This window comes from Lethenteron reissneri, chromosome 50 (genome assembly GCF_015708825.2).
Source record: "Lethenteron reissneri isolate LAM-NWPU_2019-01 chromosome 50, ASM1570882v1, whole genome shotgun sequence".
NCBI classification, from domain to species: domain Eukaryota; kingdom Metazoa; phylum Chordata; class Hyperoartia; order Petromyzontiformes; family Petromyzontidae; genus Lethenteron; species Lethenteron reissneri.
The window spans coordinates 8749447-8771093 of record NC_083828.1 but is presented as its reverse complement, the minus strand read 5'-3'; the positions used below and the strand labels follow the sequence as shown (position 1 = coordinate 8771093).

The following is a 21647-nucleotide window of genomic DNA, read 5'->3' as shown; positions in this document are numbered from 1 at the left end:
CCGAGCCTCCGTCGATCCTCCGCGAAGCGCGGTGACATCGCCGCACCCACCTGGCTCTCTCCCTCGCCGCGTCCTCACGCGCCCGCTCCTTCTCCTGCCGCTGCTGCTCGATGCGCGCTTGCTGCTCCCGCCGCTTGAGCAGCAGCTCCTCCACGCGCGCCAGCCGCTCCGCTTCCAGCGCCCGCTTACGCTCCTGCAGCGGCGACGCGCACGGCGGGGAAACGCACCACTCTCGCAACGGCGGCAACGGCGGCTACGGCGGCTACGGCGGGCCGACGCGACGTGGCAAAGGCGGCTGTGCCAGGCTAGGTGCGCCGTAAGGCCACGTGAAACATCGGAGGTTCGCTCCGGTAGAATGTCACTGGACACACCCAGGTGCTGGGTTGACCGACCAATGCACCACCTGTGCTCCAATGCGCCAGCTCCCTGCGCTTTAGCAACTTGCCGCAAGACATGTGAAACATACGTGCTGAGACACGCGCGCATGGACACACACGCGCAGGGTTGAACGGTGTGGCGGGGCGGACCTGAGGTTACCATCGACTCGTCCAGAGAAGAAAATATTGCTAGAGGCCGAGACTAAGGACAGAGCGGCAGCCAAGGAAGGAAAGACGTCCGATGGTAGATCCTCCGCGGAGATGGAGCAATTAAATCGGGGGGGGGGGGGGGGGGGGGGGACCCGGATGAACCGTTGGATCACAAGACCGTGCGAGATGGTGACGGTTCGGGGAGGCTTATATCGCCTAGAAGCGGACAAAAGCCCGGCTCTAGCAATGCGACGAGGCGGGGCGATTTGACCGGAGCGAGGTTTTGTCCGCCGAGGGCCCCGCGGGGAGGCCACGGGAGGCCCCGCCGGGCCCGCGTGGGTCCGTGGTGCAGCGCCCCACCTGCACGGCCTCGTCGCGCGCCTGCTTCTCCTCCTGCCGGCGGTGCCGCTCGTCGCGAAGCTCGTTGAGCCGAACTTCGTACTCCTTGAGCTTGCAGAGAGCGTCGTGCCGGCGGTTCTGAGCCTCCAGCGTGTTGATGAAGGCGATCTCGTTAACCTGCGCACGCGCGCCGGAACACAGTGAGACAAGGACGGCCCCGCTCCCCCCCCCCCGCCTCGGTTAACAACGCAAAATACGCGACGTGCGTATTGACCGAGTGTGAACACGACCTTGCGGTGACGTGAATGGGTTCGAAAATATCCCTCTCGTCCGCCAGTACCCGATTAGCTGGCAGAAATTTCATGAGTTGTCAATTGTTTTTGTTTTCAATAGTGGCGAATGTAGCGACCCCCAGTGGCAGCGTGGATCACGTGAACCAATTTCATACGTAGTATATTAAACGTAAATAAATTATAAATAACTCCTACACACACGACTCACTACACGCATTGTGAATGAAACCCTATACTCTCTGCACACATTTTTAATGGTTGCGTTTTTGACTGAGATGACCTAGTGGTAATCCCTCTTAACACGAATACACCTTTTCCACTGAACATCCGAGCGGTGCCGTGCGGCTGTTTTTCCGCTTGCCATTTGCCGTAGCAATCCAGGACCAAACCGTGGCTATGCTGGCCTCACAAGACGACATCCGAATCTGGCTTGGGGGCAAAACATGGCCAGGGGGCTCATGACGCGTTCGTTGCACGCGATGTCAGTCATAACGACTCAAGCACGGCCGTCACCGCGTCACGGAGCCGCGTCTTGGGCTCGTTCCTTCCGCATTACGTCAGCGGCACGGCTCGGTTTCTGCAGTGGAAAAAACACGATCTGGCGAGCCGCGCTGGGCTGGCTCAGCAGCGCGGCCCAGGTGCGGCTCAACCGTACGGTGGAAAGAGAGGTATGATAAAGGCAAGGGCTCATTTTGAGAAAATTCCATAACGAAGCGCTCGTTTTTGGCTGAGCTTATCTAAAGGAAGCCAACCACCGGAGTGTGGACTCCACCCGTGTCCGCGCTGACCGACGCGTGGCCCTTGCAAAGGCGGCCATTTAAGGCTGAGCTGCCCTTGAGGAGGCACGCGCTGAGTGCTCTCTTAGCCCCGAGTGACTGTGTGACCTGCAACCAAACCCATCGCGGGGATGGTAAATATTCAGCAGAATTTTATTTTTTTTGAGGCTGACACCGCCACCTCCACCAACGCAGCCGCCGCCGCCGCCGCCCCTCGTCAAGACGTCAAGACGGAAACAATGTGAACCGCCTCAAAACACGGCACCGAAGCTCGGGTCAGCGCCACGCAGAATGGGGCTGGCAGCGGCCACAATGGGGGTTGCGGTGTCGTCGGTGTGGGTGGCGTTTGTTTGCCAGTCGGGCAAGATGTAAGCTCGGAGGCAAATAGTGCCGGGGAGAGAGAGCGAGTCACATTCCTTGGCTTAATCTGAGCCTGCTCTCCTCCTTATCCCCTGTGATAATAAACAAGCTGAAGGAGGGAGGGTGCACGTCTTCGCGAGCCGCTCGCTGCCATCTCTTAAGGAAAACAATTTGTGTTATTTTTGCCAACCGACTTTTTTACGGTGGACGGGCGCGTACCTGAGATTCTGAACACGTGACTATTCACCCCTATCCCTCCCCCCCCCCACCAAGCGATTCGATAAATCATTATAATTCGCAGCATGCGATTCGGTGGTTGGCAAGGCGGTTCGCGAACCACGCGGCAAACCCGGAAAAGCAGAGTTCATTTGCAACGTGAACACGGGGAAACCGGAGTTCGATTCCCAGCCACGGCTGCAATCGGTGGCGCGCGGACATCCTAGCCAATCTGACGTCCTCCCAGCACTGAGCAAGCGTGGTCCACAACCCCCGCGGGCGACGTGGCGTGGGGAGGCCTTCACCCAACAAGGGCCCCACAAACAGCAGTTGCATTATATACGGGCGCCACGGTGGCGAGATGTTAACTACCTCGCCTGGTATACAGGAGATCGTGGGTTCGATCCCCACCCTGACGCCTGTATATTTGGAGTTTGTGTGCTCTCCCCGTGGTCACGTGGATTTTCCTCCGGGTCCTTTGGTTCATCCCTCCACATTAAGAAGCATGCGTTTTAGAGTATTTGGCTAACAAATTTCCACGTAAGCCACTTCTTTTAGCTATCATTTGTGGCCAGATCGCTTCTGAAAAAGAGCTACACAGCTCTGTGAGCTCTACCTGGTATAAAAAAAAAAGAAATAGTTGTCACCTTTATTTATGTATTTACAAGGGATCCTAATGGAGTCTCGGACATATTTGTTTCAAGATCGTCCTGTTCAGGGGGACGACCCCCACTCGTGACAACAAAAACAATTTCACGAATTTACTTTCGCTTAACCGTGGACGGCACACCACACCGGGCAATGATGATAATGGCAGTTAAGTGTGTTGTGGGTTGTCGTAATGTGGGAGGGACGCGACGTTCAGCGTCCGTGACAGCCCCTCGCCAAGAGGACGGCATGGGCCCCAGGGGGCCTGCGGTCTCAGCCCAGTTACCAATGACAGCAAAACAAAAAAATCTGAGAGGTTTATTTTTCTTTCGATTAATTAAAGCCCCTAGCCCAGATCTCCGAGTGCTGCCCCTTTATATGAATGTGCGCGTCGGGGCGATCGGCAACGGTGGTGAGCGTGCGACTTAATTCGTAACGTAAGCTCGAGCGTTTGGCGAGCTCAGTAACAGGAGACGCGCATTACGTTGGTCAATGGTGGTCATGTCCCAGGGACATTCTCTGATGAGGAGACGCGGGTCTCTGTCGGCAAGAAGCATCCGTGCGCTCCGATATCACACGTGCAATGTAAGCGGAATAGCGGAATGACATGTTTTTCTTTTTTAAATATGTTTTTCAATTTCACGTGACACGACGAAGAATCCGTTAGTGTAACACCGAGTAGAATTTCGCGACTAATAATAAATTTGTCATGAAACCCGCCACTACCCGACACAGCCAACATTACTAATTGGCTGCGTCGGGTGGTGGTGGGCTTAACGACACATTGATATTTACGCGATCTAAACCAAAAACCTCGATTATGAAGAACCTCACATCTCGGCGCATTATCGCCGCGTTAGAGAACGGCCCGCAGAAGAAGACTTCGCCCGGCTCCTTTCCGAGAACCCTTCAAGTGATAATTTTCATCACGCCAAGGGGAAATGTCCACACGGCAATCCGATCACAGCCCTGGAATTCAGCTAAATTAATAGCACAAAACAAACGTAGTGTGATGGGAATTCAAATTTTTTTTACAAAGTAAACGGCGAGACAGGGACCATTAGCTCGCTGCACCGGACAACCCAGTTGAATCGCAAAATGTATCGATCATGCTGCTGCTGCTGCTGCGGCAGCGATGCACAAGCACAAATAACATAAAACTCAACACGTTCGTCAACGACACCGTGGCCTTAAAAATAATAAAAAGTATAAAATCGCGGGCGGGCGAGCGAAACCCAGATTCCGACCCAGGATCACAGCGGCGCCGGCTCGCTGCTCTGACCCCAGAGACACCCCCTGCTCTTCGGCAGAAGCGCCTTGTTGTTGTTGTCATTGTTGTCGTTGTCGTTGTCGTCATTGTGCATTTAAATGAAAGCCAACCTCCAGTGAATGCAAACCCCGGACTGCGGGCCGGTACGGCAGAAAGCGGTGGGTGTCCCCTCGGCTCGGGAAACAGACACCACCACTTTGCCGGTTTCGGAGCCGGCACAAGATCCTATAATTGCGGCAGGGAAGGCGTTACCTGGTGGATCAGGGCAGGTAATATAAACAATTACGGAAGAGCCAACTCCGCCTTCCCACTTACAGGCAAAAAAACCCACACACAAAGGCTTGAGCGCGCACACTCGCACACACACACACACTCCTATTCGTGGGCGCACTCACACTCCTATTCGCGGGCACACACACGCACACACTCATATTCGCGAGGACACTCACACACGCACACACTGTTATTCGCATACGCACACACACTCCTATTCGTGTGCACACTCATACACGTACACACTGCTTTTCGCGCACACACATGCACACACTCCTATTCACGTGCACACACAAACACACACTTATATGGGCGTGCACACACACACTCATATTCGCGTGCACATTTACACACAGACTCCTATTCACGCGCACTAACACACACACGCTCCTATTTGCATGCACACTCACACACGCACACAAACCCATATTCGCGCGCACATTTACACACACACTCCTATTCACGTGAAAATTCACACACACACACACTCCTATTCACGTGCACACTCACTCACACACGCACACTGCTATTCGCGCGCACAAGAATTCCTATGTGCACGCAAAAACAAAAATGTAAACACACGCACAAACCCACGCACAGAAATACACGCCTTTGAACACATACACACAATTAAAAATGCAGGCACGGCATACGAGGGGGTGGGTGGCCAGCACCATTCCTGACCACCTTTGTGTCCCCAGTGGCAATGTTTACACACCGCATCAGCTACTCATTTGAGGCTGAGTCGACCAAGGGGAGGCCCAGGACCGGTTCAGACAATCGTCACTGGCGTTGGCCCTGAGCGGGAATCGAACTCAGGTCGCCGGGTTCATAGCGCAGGGCGCTAACCGCGACACGACCGCTCCCCACATGCTCACAGGCACAAGTACGCACAAAGAAACATCCTTGATGTTCATCAATGTCGAGGAACTGCACAGGTGCCAAGGCAGTAGCGCCCGGACACAAATGTCATTTTGGGGGATTGGTTTCTTCTACGACGCTCCTGAAATGAATCTAGGAAAAGCAAAACCTTCGTTTTTTTTGTGGCAGAAAAAAATGCTTGCCGCAGACTCGTCTTTTGAGATTGACGTAGATTTTGTTAACCGTTGCTGGGTTTTTTTTGTTTGTTACATTTTTGGTAGGCAACGCATCAAAGATTCCCCCCCCCCCCCCCACCATAGAGCCATAGAGATTTTTGGGGAAAGTGCTGCAAGAAAGCAGCTATATTCAAGACAGCACCAGCACACAAGGCAAGGAAGGGGGTGGCATTGCCAGCGCCAATGCCTGGCTGCCTACGCATGCCCAGGATTGGCTATTTTACACATCGCTACCCCGGTATTCAGTGAAGGCGAAAGATGGTCTAGAAGGCCCAGGACCGGAACAGATAATTAGCGCTCGTCTTATAGCTGTGGCCGGGAGTCTAACTCGGGAGGCTGGGTTCACGGCGCAGAGCGCTAAGCACGACCCCTCCCATACAAGGAAGAACGCGCGCGCACGCTCACACGACAGCATCAAGGCAAGCCGATAAGACATGAGCCCCAATGAGTGGCACGCAACTAACCTGGCACAATACCCTCTCAGGCGTAGCCCACCTTAAAGTTTGATCCATGCCACCCACAGGCCCCCATTGTTTCCCCACACCCACAAGCAACCCGACTATTTTTGCATCCCAGGCTTAAGCCCAAACATTGAGTCGAGTGTAAACAAAACACGATGGGAAAGGTGAGGCCGTCTGCGTGTGTGCGTGTGTGCATGCGTGTGCGTGCGTGCGTGTGCGCGCGTGTGTTCTGTATGGTGTCAGGTGTGGGGAGTGGTCGTGTAGTGGTTAGCGCGCTGCCCTACGAACCCGGCGACCCGAGTTCGATGCCCGCTCACGGCCAACACCAGTGACGAATATCTGAACTGGTTCTGGGCTTCCCCTAGGTCGACTCAGACTCAAATGAGTACCTGGTGCCGTGTGTAAACATCGCCACTGGGGAGACAATGGCGGTCAGGCGTGGTGCTGGCCACCCACGCCCTCGTGTGCCGTGCCGGCCTTCACAGGTGCTGTTCGCTAACGGCACTTGCCCCAACAGTCTGTTTAGCCGACGGGGGATCTTTGTCTTTGTATGGTGTCAGGTCCTCAGCCGCCCTCCAGTGCCATCCTTAATAGGTGCTCGCTAACAGTGCTCGTGTGAGGAGCGGAAGCACAATGGCGACCGGAGCACGATTGACAAAAAATATATTTACATCGATATATTTTTTGAAATAACATCGTTGTTACATTCACGTACATTCATTAACGACAGACGAGCAGGCGGACGGGCAGCCCCGGGCCCCGCTGGCATGTGAGTAAATAAATAAAAGCCGTCGCAATCGTTAGCTGGGCCCCGCGTCCCACAACAAGTCGGGGCAGCAGGGGTCAAGCAAGTGGAAGCGCAGGTCAAAGGTTGGCGGTGGGACTCCAGGGCTGGGAGGTGACGGGATCGGCAAGGTAGGACTGTGGTGGTGGTGGCTGTGGTGGCTGTGGTGGTGGGAGTGGTGGTGGTCGGTGGCAGTGGTGGTGGCGGCTATGGCGGCGGTGGTGATGGTGGCAGTGGTAGTGGTGGTGGCAGCTATGATGGTGAAAGTGTCGGTGGCACCGCGAGGGTTTTTCGCGTCATGGAGAGACGTGGCAACGTGAGATCGGCGAGGGCGCCTTGCCGGGTAAGGAGTTGTACTGTACTGTGGAGCAGGAGGCGGCTCACATTAAGCAAAGCGCGTTGACTCACACGCCCACCGCCCCCCCACTCTGTCTAATCCCGCTCTCCACCACAAAACGAAGAACACAAAAACATAAACCAATAATGATGGGAGATAGGAGACGACAAGACAAGTGAGGGAGATAAGAAAAACAACAAACTTACAGTCCGGCTCCCTGGCTGTCGGCTCGAAGCCATGACGATGAGAGGAGCAGAGAAGGTTATTCTGTCGCGTGGGGGTTGGTATTGATAGTGCGAGTGGACATCAGTTTCTAAACCATGTACGAGACAATGTGCCTTCTGCAGTGTAGGTGGCCTTGCTGTGCTGCATCTCAGCCCAAGCCACCTGCACCGCCACCACCACCAGCACCGCGACCAACACCACCAAAAGGCCACAACCGCCGTCCCCAGAATCAGCACCGCCACCAACACCGCCTCTACCCAACACCACCACCAACACTGCCTACACCCAACACCACCACACCACTACCATCTCCACCACCAACATCATCTGCAACCAACACCACCACCACCCCACCATCACCAGCACCACCACCGCTGCTTCGGTGGGACCGTAGTTTTAAAAGCAGGGCGGTCGCTGCCGTGGGCGTCATTAGCGCGTCCCGGCGCTCCTTTGTGCCGAGGGATGCGCCTGTTGGCGGTTCTGCCATCAGCATCGCGTGGGGGAGAAAGAATTACCGAGCTAATGGACAGGAGGGGTGGGCGTTAAGATCAGAGGTGGCTCACTCACTGGTTGTTGTTCGTCAAGTGGGGAGGGTCGTTCTCTCACGTTCTTTGACGTCTACGCGTCGGCGTATGATAGCATCACTAACCACACGTTCCGGAGCGAATAGTTGAGGGCTGCTTCGAGGAGTGAGGGCTTGGTCAGGACGTGTCGCTGGGGGGGGGACGGCCGCATCGGCGAGACACTCCTCGAAGCACACCCGAGAGGGCGCCCACCCCGGGAGATGGAGTCACGGAATCAGCTCTTGTGCAGGCGCTAGACGGATTGTTGTCAAGATTGCAGGACTTGAGACGAGGCGACGGTTCAAGGAGGCCTTCATCCAGCAGTAGACTAGATCGTGGCTGTTGACGACGACGATAATATCATCGTGTCCGTGTACACTCACCGCCACCACGTCAGATAAAGCAAATCGACTCATTGTATCGCGAGCCCGGTTCTGCCGCAGGGCGATAAAACGTGACGCCACTACTGGGGAGGGCTGTGCGGGGTGGCGCTGCTGGCAAGCGTGGGGGTGGTGGGGGGGTTGACGGAGCAGAGTATTTTTACTTTGCCTCCCATCCACCTCCTCTCCCCGACAGAGAGAGGTGGGGAGGTGGGGGGGTGGTGGGGGGATGGGGGGGTGTGGGGGGGGGGGTCGTGCGAACGCGTGGCACCGGGGTAATCCCCCCCTGAGCAGCCCGTCACACAGAATCCTGCGCGTGAACCGCTGTGCGGCTCTCGGGACATTTAGCGGGATTAGGGGAGAGGGATCGCTGACGAGCCACACGGCGCTGACGCCCACAAGCATTTTTCTTTTTCTCACAACAACCTAAGGCGGGCGGGTTGGGGTGGTTGGTTGGTTGGGCGGTTGGTTGGGTGAATAGGTTGGTGGGTGGTTGGTTGAGTGGATGGGTGGCTGCTTGGTTGGGTGGGTGGTTAGGTGGGTGGGTGGTGGGTGGGTTGGTGGTTGGTTGAGTGGATGGGTGGCTGCTTGGTTGGGTGGGTGGTTGGGTGGTTGGTTGGTTGGGTGGGTGGGTGGTTAGGTGGGTGGGTTGGTGGGTGGGTGGTGGGTGGGTTGGTGGTTGCTTGGTTGGGTGGGTGGTTGGTTGGGTGGGTGGTTAGGTGGGTGGGTTGGTGGTTGGTGGGTGGGTTGGTGGTTACTTGGTTGGTTGGGTGGGTGGTTAGGTGGGTGGGTGGTTGGTGGTTGCTTGGGTGGGTGGATGGGTGGTGGTTGGGTGGGTTGGTGGTTGGTTGGTTGGGTGGGTGGTTGGTTGGTTGGTGGTTGGGTGGGTGGGTGGGTGGTTGGTTGGTGGTTGGGTGGGTGGATGGGTGGTTGGGTGGGTGGGTGGGTTGTTGGTGGTTGGGTGGGTGGATGGGTGGTTGGGTGGGTGGGTTGGTGGTGGTTGGGTGGATAGGTTGGTGGTTGGTTGGGTGGGTTGGTGGTTGGTTGGTTGGGTGGGTTGGTGGTTGGATGGGTGGGTTGGTGGTTGGGTGGGTGGGTGGCAACGGCCGACGAACTCCTACGCGTCACACGTAGGGGAATTACGTGGAGCTTGGAAAAGTGATCGTCTCTTCCCGGTCCAAATCTGCCCACCAGTCTGCACGCCTTGCGCTGCCTTCAGAACATTTACTCGTAAAGGTTTCCGTTCAATACAAAAGGCAGTGGATTTTTCATTTTGTCTTAAGTATAAATCGAAATGTTATCACAAGTCTTTCCGATTTTACTATTTTGGGAATAATAATAATTCCCCGCACTTTGTTATTTCTACCGCTGAATTAAGGCCTCCTCCCCAAGTCGTGTCGGTCAAGAGAGTCGTTTGACCATACTTCACCATGCAGGCCAGTGTGGCTTTGTGAGGACGAACTTGGTGAGTCGCGGTTGGAGCAGAACAAGCCTCGCCATGACGACCACGATGACGTGACCCAGCAGGTGGCGCGCTTACCACTCGTTGCAGAGGTTCACAGTTCGAATCCAGTGGCCGCCCTGGTTATTACTGCGGTGTAAAAGACACCACCTTCTTGCTTCAAAGTAGAACTCAATGACAAGAGCAAGGCCCATTGTAAGCCGGTGTCAGGTTCCAAATTGGGATTACACACCACAGTCGTGGCTCCACGACTGGCAGACTGATGCCTTCGGCGATTCTTGCAAATTAAACTATTCTGGTCTCTGGAGTTCTTACGAAATGAAACAAAACACACTTGGAACTCAACAACGGTGATGATGCCACCGATGACGACAATGGCAACGATCGTGCTGATGACAATGCATATCCTGCAGCTGCCGATGGTGCCGATGACGCATGCTTCTGACGACCACGATGATGATGACAATGAGACTTTTTCCCCCCTTTGTAAACAGTCTCGGCATCGAATGGCGTTTCCGCTTCACATCGTCAATTATCGGCCATGATTAAGAATACGAGAGATGCGTCGTGTGCGCAACGGTTAACGAGCTGCGACGGGGTGAGGACAAAGGCTGGATGGGTTTTAGGGGGCGGAGAGAGAGAGAGAGAGGAGGGGAGAGGAAGCGAGGTCGGCGTAATGTGCGCAAAGCCGAGCAGGAATGCGGGCCAAGAGAGACGGTCATTAGCGAGAAATTAAGCAGCACTTGAATGTGGCTCGCCCGCTAATGCTCACTCACAAGTGGGGTGGGAGGGCGGGTGAGGACCTGGCTTAAAAGCCAAGTTTCGCTCGCCCGCCCGCTCGCCCGCCCGCCCGCTCGCCCGCCCGCTCGCCCGCTCGCTCGCCCGTGTGTGTGTGGCCCTTAATGTGGTGAGCGGTGATGCAGCGGCTAGTGCACTCTGTTATGAACCTGGCGAAGAAAGTTTAATGTCTGCCCCATCACGAATATCAGTGATGAATATCTGGACCGGTGTTGGACCTCCCCCGAGGTTGACTCTTAAAAAAATTGCACTCGGTGTGGTGTGCAAACATCGGGCATTTGGAAGACAAAGGCGGACACAGTGGTGCTAGTCACACCAGCCCTCGTGCATGCCGTGCCGACTTTCATAGGCACTCACAAACAGCACTTGCCCTAACAGCCTGTATGTGATATGGGGAGTCTTTGGCCCTTAGAACAGCCCCACCCATCCCCCGACCACCCCCCTTTCTGCCCCACCCCCGCTCAACCATGTGACCTCCACACAATCTGTTTACTCATCATTCATCACCAACACAGTTACTCTCTGCATCCTCACTCCAAGATCCACTATGTCATCGTGGCTTTGACGTCAGTGGCGGAAGCCGTTGGTGGTACCACCACCACCAAAACCACCACCACGAACACCACCACCACCTCGCCAACGCGTTCTCCCCTCCGCCAGATCGCACGCGACAACCTCCAAGGTCTGCCCTGACATATGTGCTCCGGATAAGTTATAAGATAAGTTATAATTGAGTCGTTCAACCTCCAACGATGACACCATGTGAGCACGATGTATTTTCCGGAGGTACATCTGTAATGTTACGAGCTTGAAATCAATTACGACAATCACGATGACTTCCAAGGCGCTGTAACACGGCAAGTCGTTACACGGGCGGCTAAAGTCACGGGTAATTTTGACAAACAGCGTACAAAAATCTTAAACTCTGCACTGCTGGTGGTCCGCTAGGCCTTGAGACGTGGCTCCGTCGAACTGACGAGTTTCTTTCGCAAAACACCAAGCGGCGTCGACCGTCTCATTAACGCGACTCGCTGAGACGGCAAGTTCATTATTTTCACGGCTTCTCGATTCAACATTTCAAGAGTAGTTTTAATTTGGGACACTGTGTGTTTGGTGCAGGGGCGGTCTGCGTGGGTCAGCGGAGATCCGCGGGTCCCAGAAGGTGTGGCACCCACTGCCCACACGCGAACATTACATTGCACCCGCAACGCTACTTTCAACTTATGCAACAAAAGCTTCGCTAAACAATAAAAATTAGCAGCGAAACACATTTTTTTCTTTATTCTCACAGCTAGAATTTAGCCAAACGAATTGCTAAACCAAATTAAATTGCGTATTTTTTAGGAGTCAATGGTGATCAAGCAAAGCCCATCATCTCGCCACTCCTGGGAACGTGGCGGCCGAAACCCCGACTCAAACCCAGGATCTCAGCAGGGCCAGTTCAACAGTTCAAGAGGGTTCTCTCCACATAAGTCAAGGCATTTTTTTGTAAATTAGCAGCTACTTGATACAGTAAATTTAGCTGTGACGGTCCCACCTGAAGACGGAGACTTGTGTTGCCTCCGAAACGTCGTGATTTATTATTTTATTTCTATTATTATTATTTCATTTTTTACCTACGTGACTTTACCGGAAAAAAACCTAAGAGTATGAATCCTTGCAGTCACGAAAGCTTCAAATCTAGAATTAGCAGCTACATCGTAAAGGACGGGATGTGACCGGGTAAAGGTCGCGAGTTCGCAGGTTAAAAGTCAAGAACCGCAGCACAGGGGCGGCGCTTCTGACCTTGGCCTCCTCCTCCTGCGCCTTCTTGACGATGGCCTGGAGCTGCAGCTCCCGCTGGTACTCGGCTCGAAGCAGCTTCTCCTCCATGATCCTCCGCTTCTGCTCCAGAAGCTCCTCCTTCCACTTCCTCACCTCCTTCACCTGCGGCGGAGGCACAAAAACAAAAATCATCGATCGTCACGTCGCGTGCGGGGTGGGCTGAAAGCGCGGGTTACTCCCACCTCTTCCTAAAACATCTGGCGAGCGTGGTAGAGAAGGTATTATATTATTTTATTATGTTTTATTTTTATTATTTTATTATTTCCATTCTACGTGACTTTACCGAAAGAACCAAGAAGATGAATCCCTGCAGTCACGAAAGCTTTAAATCGAAATTTAAGGTCAAAATACCCCACATGGAGTGGCTCTCTAGAGCTCCCCCTAGTGGGGGCGCTTCCAACTGCAGGGGCCTGAGCAAGTAATTGCAGGGCTGTGCCTTATTTTTTTATTTTGACAGGAGGCGTAGGACTTGGGGTGGAGGGGGGGGGAAGGTGTGACGCGGTGGGGCGTGTGGGCGGTGGAGGAATACGAGGCAATTTCTTGTTAAAGACAGAAAAAAAAAAAGAATTGAGAAAGAAGAAAAAAAAAATCGCAGCACAAACACGTAATCCGAGCGCCGGGGAGTAGCGTTTTGGCCTGGAGCTTAGAGCAGGACACGGTGCAAGGCTCCCGAGCCTGCAGCAATACACCAGACAATTGTCCTGAAATGAATGGGCACGGTGGGTGGTGGTGGTGGTGGCGGTGGCGTTGGCGGTGAAGGCAGCGGGCTGTGTGGTGAGTGCGAGAGAGATGGAGAGAGATAGACGGGGAGGGAGACAGCGAGCTGGGCTGTGCCAGACTGCTAAGGGATTGCAAGTTTGACCGGGAAGTGAACCTTTGACCTGAGGCCGCCTCTAACACCACCCCTCCCCCGCCGGCGCTTACCGCTGCTCAGCGCAGGTTACACTCCTGTTGAGGTTGCTGACCAGGATGACCAGGAGGTCAGCAGAGGCTAATTTAACTCGCCACCCTTTCTCCATTGTTCGGCCCATTCATCTTGTCCATTCATTGTCTGTCCTACTTGTCCGTCCTTCTTGTCCGTCAATCCATAACAGTGTGTCTCTGTCACCTTTCTGTATTTCTCATTTATGGATAGATATCTTGTCTGCCCATCTCATGTGTTTTATCCGTGTCTTGTGACTCCGTACATTTTTCCCCGCTGCGTACATTGTTCATCCATTTATAAGTCAACCAATCCAGGCACCTTGTTTGTCTGTTTGTCCATCTGTCAGTCCAACCGACCTGAATTTTTGTCCCTGTTCACGCATCTGATACATTTTAAATGTGTCCATAAGTCTCTCTGTCTATCTGCCTGTCCATGTATGACATGAATCCATTGCGTCCATCTGCCTCTCCTTCTGTCTTACATGGTCATCCATCTTGCCGACGCCTCTTGTCCACCTGTTTGTTTGTCCACCCATCTGTACGCGAGTCCATCTTGTCTGTCCACGCATCATGCCCACGCGTTCGGTTCTAAGTCACTTCCGCCAGTCAGCATCTTTTCCAACCACGAGACTCTGTCCGCCCATCCCGACAAACCAATCGCCCGTTCGTACGTGCGTCCATCCACCAGTCCGTGTTGTGTCCGTCCACGTAGTTTTGTCCGTCCGTCCCCCCTACCTACCCACCAGCCAGCACACCTTCCACCCTCCCACCCACCCACGAGTTCATGATCTCATCTTCCCCTGCACCCCGACCAACGAAGAGTGGGGAGGGCGGTCAATCGACAGCGCTGCATTGTAATTAGCTCGCTCAGGGAGCGAGTTAAGCCCAAACCTTTTTACGGCCGACGAAGGATTTTCTCCAGGTAATGGCAAGTGATCCTGGGCGGATGCGGTGGCGATTAGAAGCGCAAGCGCGCACGAGGAGGCGAGCGAAAGAGCGAGGCGGCGGGGGGGGGGCGACATGAACGAGTGGGGGTAGAGCGACCGCGTAGCTCCAGCCGGCTGGGCTTAGTGCGGAGGATAATATATGAAAGGTGCCTTTCTTCGTGCGATTCGAGAGGGCCCCGTTATTTAAAATTGTTGCTTGTTTTCCCGGCCCCGTATCGTGCGCCGTCATCTGTTTAAAAACCGCCCGCTCTACCCGCTTGACCCCGCGGGGTAACGTACACCCTCGGCGCCCGCTCAGGTGTCAGACGTGGAAATAAACGGGCCCTCGCGCACCGCGAAAACCCGAAACCAGAGGAAAACAAAAAAAAAAATCTGAAAACTAAAAATAAATGATGGCTGGGTTTCGCTCTTTGGCTGTTAGTTGATCGCCAAAAGTCAAGTCGAAGTCATGCTGTGAACATGATGATGATGGTGCTGCTGGGGATAGTGGGGTCTGCTCGTGGGTGTGGTGTGATTGCTGGAGATTGTATGGATGATGATGAGTGACGATGATGGTGTTGCTGATGATTGAAGATGGACATTGTGATGAAGATGATGCTCATTATCATCATCATGCAAGGGGGGTACTCACCCTCTCCATGAGCTTCTGCAGCTTGAGCGAGTTTTCCTCCCGCAGTTTCTCCCGGATCTGCTGCGCCTTCAGCTGCTTCTCCTCGTGCTTTCGCTTCGACTCGGCAATCGTCCTGAGAGCACGCAACGCACCACGCAACGCACCACGCAACGCACCACGCAACGCACCACGTAACGCACCACGCAACGCACCACGTAACGCACCACACAACGCACCACGCAACGCCCCACACAATGCACCACAACACACCACATTACGCAGCGCACCACACCACAAAACGTACCACACAACGCGTTACAACGAAGGCGGCTCTGCCGACTTTCCGCTGCGGGCAAAGTCAAAGGAGTTGAGCGAACGGAAGGGGGTGCGTGCGTTGTGGAGCGGAAGCGGTTTGACCCAGGGAAGGAGCGAGCGTGCTCGCGACCTCGGACGAACACCCACCGCTTGCGCGACGGGGACGACAGCTTCTCGTGCATCTGGATGGCGTGGCCCGGTGGCCGCGGCGGCTCGTCCTCCACCATGTCGCCCCACGACGTCGTCTGCCGCCACGACTCGCGGGCTGCGGAGAGCGGGGCCCGCGGTTCGTTTAGAGGGACGAGGGGAGGGGAGGGTGGGCTCGGCACTGAGGGTCAACCGGGTTGGGGCAAAGCGAGAGCGCTTCGCCGACGCTGCTGAGACGAGACCGGTGTTAGAACCCGGGGCTGCCACCTGCGAGTGAGTCAAAGGGGTTCTCAAGGTGTGAGAGAGCGTCGGTAAGTCCTCAGGCAGGTCACCGATGATTTTTACCCTAGAAACACACGACTCGTCGGCTTTTAAGACGTGTTCTTTCATACGACATTTGCAAGGCAACTAACAGTACACTGCCGTGGCCGTGTGTTTGGGTCCGGCAATGCGTGCCGACGGCATCAGGAGTTTCTCGAAGTGCAGCGTCCGTACCCCACCACCCCCGTGTGTCAGTGGACCCAAAAAAAATGAGTGAAACAATAAATGGGCTTGGAAAATCTGGCATGCCGGTGAAGCAACGGATCAATTCTAGGGCCAGAGCACCACCGCCGCCACGCGCAAACACAGAGTGCAACTCTGCGACGCAATTTGAACAGAGGTCAACATAAGGACGGGTTTAGAGTCGGTGGTGAATGTGACGAGCAACACAGAGGTATGAAGGTATGAAGACGCGGGGAAAATACAAGGCCCGTAAGCAAAAAAACGAGGCAGAGTAAGAAAACAAATCAGCAAATGTCGGCGTTGATCAAAACTATGATTAACGGGAACCCGCAGAAATTCAAACGTGTGGATTGACGGCGAAGAAGAGTTGGGCCACAAGTGAAGTGGTAAACAGGTCGGCCTCGACGTACAAACAGCAAGCCTCGGGCTGCAGGACTACGGTTTAAAAGAAAAATCTAAATCCATCACGAGAGATTTATAACAGCAACAGCAGGAGGCGGATAGGTAGAAGGGTGAGGTAAAAGTGGGCCAATTCACATAGATGGGCCTTGCCTATACATTAAATATGCAGGCCTAACCTGCTCAGGTATAAACTAACAGAAAAGATCAAAACATAAATATTGATACAAAAGAATGGAACTGGGTACTTACAAAGCATCAACCTCCAGGAAGAGAGGGAGATAAGACACCCGGAAGACGAAGGATTTGCAATACAATTATAAGTTACAATGATATGCACAAGTTTCGTGCATCTTCTTGGTTCTTTCGGTAAAGTCACGTAGAAACAAGTGTATAATAATAATAACAATCATCATCATTTACGTGACTTTTTTCTACGTGACTTTACCGAAAGAACCAAGAAGATGAATCCTTGCAGTCACAAAAGCTTTAAATCGAAAAAAGTTTCGTGCAGTGTATGTGTGAGCAGTAACGCGTTGGTGTTGGTGGTTCAGATCACCTTCGTGAAAAAAAAGTCTTGAGACTGTCCGAGAAGCTTCCCTGCGTCAACAAGTGTGAATAATAATCATAACAATCATCATCATTTACGTGACTCACCCTCATACTCTGCCATGATGTCATTCCAATCCATGTTGCTCAGAGGTCCCTCCAGGTTGAAGGGTAGGCTCAGCGATGACATGGTGGCCGTGCTGGCCTGCACGGGGAGGTTCAAACCAACACAAGCTACCACAAAGCCGCTCGCTTCACCTTGCTCGCTCAGCTGCCCGCTCACTCACCTCTCCACGCGTCCGCTCACTTGCCCACTCGCCCGCTGACTCGTTCATTCAATTGCTCTCTCATTCACTCGTTCACTCGGCAGCTACTCGCTCGCTCGCCCACTCGCTCACTCGCTCGCCCACTCGCCCGCCCACTCGCCCGCTCGCCCACTCGCCCGCTCGCCCACTCGCCCGCCCACTCGCCCGCTCGTCCGCCCACTCGCCCGCTCGCTCGCTTGCTCACCGTTCAGTCACGCGCTGACTAACTAACCACGAACTCACTGGCTAATTCATTTACCAATTCACCTACTCACCGAACCAAATCAACGTCCTCTGTGTACAGTAGCTACAGAGGAGCTCACCAAGAACTACAATCTTTTTTCAGAGGAGACCTGCACGCCTGCCTATATGCCCTGTCGGTCATTTTCATTCATGCTCCTTGTTATGTAATGTGACTTGCACGTGCATGTGTTTGTATGTATGCCAGTGTTTATTCATGTATATGCGAGTGGATATGTGTGACTGAGTGTATGCAGTGTGTATTCGTATTCCATGTTTATCCGTGTCTGTATGCGTGTAAAATCATGTCTGGGTGGATGTGTGTGTGGGGAATGGTCGTGCAGTGGTGAGCACACTGCGCTGCAAACCCGGCGACCCGAGTTCGACTCCCGCTCATGGCCAAAATTGGTGAGGAACATCTGAACCAGTCCTGGACCTCCACTAGGTCGACTCAGCCTTGATTGGGTATATTTTGCATCAGCACTGGGGAGACAATGGTGGCCGGGCGTGGTTATGGCCACACCACCTGCTCGTGCATGGCCATGTTGGTTTCATGGTGCCATACATGTCAACCCATTATCAGTGACCTCCCTTATTACTGACCAATTCAGATCTTATTGGTCACTCCGTTCCCTTATAAATCTCAACGATCATCCTACAAAGTTCCATCACAAGGGAGAAACATGAATAGATAATCACCACTAGTACAATCACCACTACTCACTACTTATACACTCGCCACTAGTAGACTAACCACTGCACACCTGTCAAGTCCTTATCAGTGGCTACCTTATTACTGACCAATTAAGACCGTATTGGTCACCCCCGTTCCCTTACAAATCTCAACGTTCATCCGACAAAGTCCTATCACAAGATCACAAGGGAGAAACACAAACAAATAGACAGAACATGTTTTTACTCAATTTGCCTGCACAACCGCATGGGTTTACAGGTATGTGGTGCTCGCTAACAGAACTTGTCTCAGCAGAATGTGTGGGTTATGCAGGGAATCTTTGTCTTTATATGGGAGTGCATGCACGTGGAATGCATCCCTTGCCCAAATGGGCCTCACCATGTTCCATTACCGCTCATTGTTTTCGCAAAAAAAACCACGGCCTCATCTCTGCTAAGCCTTGGCCACAAGTGCTCAACCTAATTGCCCCTTTATTCCTCCCGAGGGGACCCCTTATTCTCAGCCCAAGTGTCAGACGGCCAAATACTCATCCACAGGCCACACACAAGCTTCGTACTCGATCATCCCCACCCAGCCACCCACCCACTCAGCCACTCAGCCACTCAGCCACTCAGCCACTCAGCCACCCACCCAGCCACCCACCCACCCACCCAGCCACCCAGCCACCCACCCAGCCACTCAGCCACCCAGCCACCCAGCCACCCACCCAGCCACCCACCCACCAACCCACCCACCCAGCCACCCACCCAGCCACCCAGCCACCCAGCCACCCACCCAGCCACCCAGCCACCCACCCAGCCACTCACCCACCCACCCAGCCACTCAGCCACCCACCCAGCCACCCAGCCACCCAGCCACCCACCCAGCAACCCACCCAGCCACCCACCCAGCCACCCACCCAGCCACCCAGCCACCCACCCAGCAACCCACCCAGCCACTCAGCCACTCAGCCACCCACCCACCCAGCCACTCAGCCACCCACCCAGCCACCCACCCACCCAGCCACTCAGCCACCCACCCAGCCACCCACCCACCCACTCAGCCACTCAGCCACCCACCCAGCCACCCACCCACCCAGCCACTCAGCCACCCACTCAGCCACTCACCCACCCACCCAGCCACTCACCCACCCACCCAGCCACTCACCCATCCACCCAGCCACCCATCCACCCAGCCACCAACCCACCCACCCAGCCACCAACCCACCCACCCAGCCACTCACCCACCCACCCACCCAGCCACTCAGCCAACCAACCATCCGCCCATTCAGCCAGCCACCCACTCATTGAGCCAGCCGCCCACTCACTCACCCACCCAGCCAGCCAAACAGCCACCTTACCCTCCACTGGTCACCCAACAGCTTGGGCAGTGACAGCTCCTAAGGGCCACGGTGACCCCATGACAAACACCCTCAGTGCCCGATCTTGATTCCGACCGATACCACAAACCCGATCGCTCATTCACCCCAAGCCCGACTCAACAAGGAACTGGCCCCCACATCCCAAGGCGCGCACCTCCTAAAAAGTACAGAATCTCCCACGAATACACGAGAGAAACATTGTTGTTATTGTAACCCCAACAATGACCCCCCCTCCCCTCCAAATCTCCAACCAATGACTGCCAATCTGTAACCCTAAACCCCACATGCCTGACCCTAACCAAACCTCAAATCCATAACCCTTCAACCCAATCCTTTAAATCCAAAACAAAAATCCCATTGCCTTCGCCCCAAATCCACAACCCACAGCCCTACCCTGAACGTCATAAACTCGAACACTAACCGATCTTTACTCCAACCACCGATTACTAAGGATAACTAAGTCCATATACATAATCCGATCACCTAACTCCAAACCCCTTATCCGAAACTATTACCCCACTGCCTAATCCTAACCCAACACGATTAATGCTATAACCCTATCAAGTGTACCTCTAAACCCAACCCTAACCCAAACCCCTAAGCAGTCTCACTCACACAGTTTGTCCATCTCCGAACCGTTTAACCCCTCAGCGATGCCCTGACCGTTGAGCGTAGAGAGCGCCGCTCACTGATAATCATTTTGCCGTGTCCACCTCCTACCCCCCGAACCCAAGCTCGAGAACCCCTAAACCCCTGACCTCCCTCGGGGGAAAGTGTCTCTCGCGCTCAGAGTCATCTCCTAAGCACGACCCTAACCGTAAACCCCTGACCCCAGAGCGAACCGCAGAGTGTGGAGCGTAGCTCACAAAGGCCTCGCCCTGTGAGTCCGTCTCCCAACCCGTAACCATGACCCCTCGACCCCTGACCCCTGAGCGTTCCGCTGGGCGGGGATCGTCGCTCACCGACAGCTCGCTCTCCGTGTCCGTCTCGCCGGCCGTGTCCAGGTCCTGCTCGTCGAGGATCTCGCGCGTCAGCTGCTCTTCCTCGGCGATGGCGTTGGCGATCGCCTCCTCGTTCTCCCGCTCCAGCCGGCACGCCAGCTCCTCCTCTTCCGCCAGCACGGCCGCCATGCTCTGTGGGAGACGCGGCGGTGGCAACGGGGCGTCAGTCACCGTCGATGCCGTCGGCCACCGTCGGCCGCCATCGATCCCGCCGCCATCTCGGACGGAAACTTCCGTTCGTCAGGCCACGACGTGTCCTGCCCAAGCCCGCCGTTATAGCATTTTGTGTCGAACTAGGGCCGGCAGGTTTATTTGTTTAGGAATGCAAAGTCCCTAGGCCAAGCGTTTGCTTCCGGTACCACTGTGTTGAGGGTGCGTAGGCCTCCGCTGAGTCAGTGAATCGGACCGGCAGTCCAACTGCGTCGAATCGAGCAAGTCTGACTCTGCTGTTTGAGACACTGAATGTCGAAGTTGGTCCAGGGTTTTCTTGACTTGAAGCAATGCTGCTGAAATCGTGCACTCCCAGATGGCTTTGTGTGTGTGGCTGACGGTTCGGGCAGGATTTAGTTTTTTACAGAAAGGTGGATATAAGCCGACATTGTCTGCCGATTTATTTTCTTTCTTTTCTTAGCAGTCAATGCGATGATGTCACTAACCTGCGCGTATCCTCCGACCCACGTGTTCCTGCTTTTGTTTCTCAGTGTAATTCCAATGCCGTTGTTGAGAATGAAAAGTAAAACAAAACCAATGTGTCCCTTAAAGACGAGTTTTAATCGACGGGTAGTGCCTGTTATCCATAATAAAGGTGTTTTTGGTTAGATCGCGTACATATACATGTGCCGTTGAAACCCGCAACCACCCAACACGGCCAATCAGTAAGGTTTGTCACGTAAGCAAAACGTGCCAATTCGTTACTAGTTCAGCACTAACCAGTTGTGTCCTGGAGAGTAAAACCACAAGTTTAATAATTCCTGTCCCCTGACGTTTCGCTGGTAATTGTGTAGAGGAGTAGAAGAGGG

At 54.3% G+C, this 21647-nt stretch overlaps 1 protein-coding gene across 1 annotated transcript in view; it reads right to left on the bottom strand.

The window, feature by feature from the left end:
* LOC133355251 (S phase cyclin A-associated protein in the endoplasmic reticulum-like) overlaps positions 1–21647 on the bottom strand; it is a 227935-nt gene that overhangs the window by 118801 nt on the left and 87487 nt on the right. The window contains 7 exon segments of the mRNA XM_061572635.1: positions 51–193; positions 888–1043; positions 12595–12735; positions 15136–15247; positions 15577–15694; positions 17137–17233; positions 20590–20760. Of these exon segments, the coding sequence (XP_061428619.1) occupies positions 51–193; positions 888–1043; positions 12595–12735; positions 15136–15247; positions 15577–15694; positions 17137–17233; positions 20590–20760 (938 nt within the window).